Source organism: Macrobrachium rosenbergii, chromosome 1 (genome assembly GCF_040412425.1).
Source record: "Macrobrachium rosenbergii isolate ZJJX-2024 chromosome 1, ASM4041242v1, whole genome shotgun sequence".
NCBI classification, from domain to species: domain Eukaryota; kingdom Metazoa; phylum Arthropoda; class Malacostraca; order Decapoda; family Palaemonidae; genus Macrobrachium; species Macrobrachium rosenbergii.
In genome coordinates this window covers 78,080,772-78,084,334 of record NC_089741.1, presented here as the reverse complement: position 1 = coordinate 78,084,334, position 3,563 = coordinate 78,080,772, and the positions used below count along the sequence as shown (strand labels likewise).

Genomic DNA, 3,563 nt, shown 5'->3' with positions numbered 1-3,563 from the left:
TCTGCAACCACCATCTTATGTTGTTGGCCAACATTCTCTCCAAATATCACTTTACAATCCTTTACTTCCTTAAAGTGTTACCTCCTATAGAGCAGAAAATCAATTTGACTCTCTCTTCCACCACTTCTATATGTCACATAATCTTTCTTCATAAAGAATGTTTTAATTAGTGCCATATCAAATGCGACTGCGAAGTCTATAATGCCTTAGCCTTCTTCGTTCCTCTCCCCCATTCCTAGTCCTCCATGGATTCTTGAAATCACTCTTCTATCTGTACCTATATCCCCATTCAACTCTCCACCCAGTACAACTCTCCCTTCCTCTGAGATTGATGTAAATGCTTCATCCAACTCCCACCAAAACATTGACTTCTCTTCCTCATCACATCCAGCTTGTGGGGCATAAGCACTTATCACATTTAGGACTTCTTCTGATAACATTAATTTGACCTTCATTATCCGACTACCACTTCTTCTGACTTCTACCACTTTTTCCTTCAGTTCACTGTTTACAATGATGCCTACTCCACTTCTACCATTCTCGTCTGCTCCACTGTACAGGAGCTTACATCCTCCTCCTATTTCCTTTGCCTTGTTCCGTCTCCACCTTCTTTCTTGCACACACAAGATATCAACTCTCCCATTATTCATCATCTCCGCCACCTCTCTACTCTTTCCTGTTATACTACCCACATTTAGTGTACCAATTGTAATCATATGGACTTGCTTTTTTAACCACAATTGCCCACACTGCGGTAGCCCTTGCCCATTTATCAGAGGGATCAGGCGAGGCCCCTGCGTGTCGCTTAATTGGGGTACGCCCTGGCATTCTCTCTGAATCTGGATTTGACTAACCATGGTTCTGGTATTGGTTTTGTAGTCAGGATGCCCTTCCTGTCACTAACCCTCTCTATTTACCTGAGCTTGGGACCAGCGCCAAGTTGGGCTGGCTTGCCCCCAAGTGGCTAGATATATATATATATATATATATATATATATATATATATATATATATATATATATATATATATATATATATATATATATATATATATATATATATATATATATATATATATATATGTATATATATAGATATATATACATATATATATGTAAATACATACATACATATATACATATATATATATATATATATATATATATATATATATATATATATATATATATATATATATATATATATATATATATATATATATATATATATATATATATATATATATATATATATATATATATATATATATATATATATATATATATATATATATATATATATATATATATATATATATATATATATATATATATATATATATATATATATATATATATATATATATATATATATATATATATATATATATATATATATATATATATACATATATATATATATATATATATATATATATATATATATATATATATATATATATATATATATATATATATATATATATATATATATATATATATATATATGTATCCATTAACACCTAACGAACTGCTCTATCCACCACACATTATCGAGAGGGCTATTAGCAAAGCGAATAAAATATACTATAGAGGTCCCACCCCAACAGACAAATAGATTTCAACAACAGAATAAAGCTTCCATACGATGAAAACATCCAAAAGGCCACCAAACAACTCAGTTCTAATAATCCTTTCATTTTCCATTATCCCAAATCCATCGGAGTTCGCCGTTAACGTATACTTAAATAACAAAAGGGAAGAAGCCGGAGTTTACAAGATACCATGTAGCAATTGTCATGAAATCTATGTAGGCGAGACAGGTAGATCGCTCTCACAAAGAATAACAGAGCACAAAAGATCAGTACGTTACGCTTCGGAGAGTTCGGGAATTTTCCTACATATCAGAAATACAGGGCATGTCATTAACTGGAGTGGGGCGGAGTTGGTTTTCAAGAGTAGCTGTCCGTACAAAAGAAAGATGCTGGAATCTGCTTTCATCAATCAAACCAACAATATGAACCTGTCAGGAGGACATTGGAAATCGAACGCCATCGACACCTTAATCCTTAAACCCCTCCTGACGAAGATGACCCAAGAAACGCGACCGACAGATCCATCGCCAAACGGGAGCTAATGAGGCCAAAACCACTAGGGAATTTGGTCACTCTCCTCCTTCTTAAGAAACGCCACCTCCATAACATCGGAGGCCTAAGGCCACACCTTCATGTTTTTGTATATATACCATTGTAACTTTCCACGTGTCCATATTCTACCAGTGAACAGGGGCACAGAAACAAGTGCCCGAAATATATGGTTTCAACGTTTAAACAGTGTTTTTATGGGCCTTTTTATTTTCATATTACACTGTAGTATTACAGGAAAAGACATTCATTTTTGCCCATTATGGAACATCACAGTTTATGCCAGTTTTTCGGCTTCAACCCAGCTGTCAAGCACATCTTTAGACGGTACGAACGGCTAGTACATGGGTTACACAAGAGGAAGAATCAGAGAAATTTTCTACAAGAATGCCTACAGGAACAAGTTTCTCCCAAAATGTACGGTTTCACGCGTTGGACATCGGTGTCAGACCCATTTCCGGACTCCATCCGCACATTCCTCCAAGACAGAATACAAGCCACACATCAAGACATCTATGTGATTAGAAGAAAAATAAGTGAGCTAGCCACGTCACTTCGCCTCATGTGCAGGGATGATGGTATGTACAGATATCTTTCATATTTTGTGCTATCAGGTGCTATTGAAAACAGTGAGTCCCACTCCAGAAATTTGTGCGACAAATTAAAAAGACTGATTAGGAACAGCGTATGGAATAATCTTGGCCTTCCCAATAATGTGCTGAATCTCTCTAACCATCCCCTCACTGCTGAAGAACAGACCGTTTTAAATCTTGGAGTTTCATTTGCTCTAAAACCTGGTCCCGAGAGTAATCTTAATTTCCTAGTTGCTTTTGATAAATATTTTGCAAAAAACAATTATGACAAGAAAGAGGCATGTCTCAAAGGCATTTTGCTAAATGTCTTGGAGCAAAATAACAACAAAAATTCGCTCCCAAAAAGATTCCAAAATGCATTAGTTAGCTTAAGAAAAAGGGGGGATATCATCATCACTAAGTCTGACAAAGACGGGAAAATAGTTCTGTTAGACAAGGAGACATACATCAATAAAGTTCAAGAACTTCTAAACGATGCGGAGACCTATGACAAAAAAACGAAAGATCCCACAACAAATATTGCTGCTCAGTTTAACAAATCAGTTAGAACCATAGGGGGCAATAAAAAAGACATAGAATTACTAGAGACATTCAAGGTAATCAACCCCTCTCTCCCCTATTTTTACGGCCTCCCGAAAACACATAAAGATGGGATTCCTTTACACCCCATAATATCTAGTAGGGGCTCTTTCATGTACAAATTATCAAAATGGCTCGCAGACTTGTTATCACCCTTTCTAGGAACCTTCTCATCCTCCCACGTCAAACATGCAGAGGATTTCATACAAAAATTTAATAGTTTAAACATCCCCTCAAACAACATCAAA

The 3,563-nt window shown here is 35.4% G+C and overlaps 1 protein-coding gene across 1 annotated transcript; it reads right to left on the bottom strand.

The window, feature by feature from the left end:
• Positions 1-206: 206 nt before the first annotated feature.
• On the bottom strand, positions 207-857 carry LOC136841104 (uncharacterized). Its single transcript, XM_067108154.1, has one exon. The coding sequence runs from the start codon at positions 855-857 to the stop codon at positions 207-209; it is 651 nt and encodes a 216-aa protein (XP_066964255.1).
• Positions 858-3,563: the final 2,706 nt, after the last annotated feature.

Excerpts from the sequence above, each read along its gene's own strand:
- LOC136841104 (XM_067108154.1), bottom strand. The coding sequence starts at position 857 with ATGGTTAGTCAAATCCAGATTCAGAGAGAATGCCAGGGCGTACCCCAA.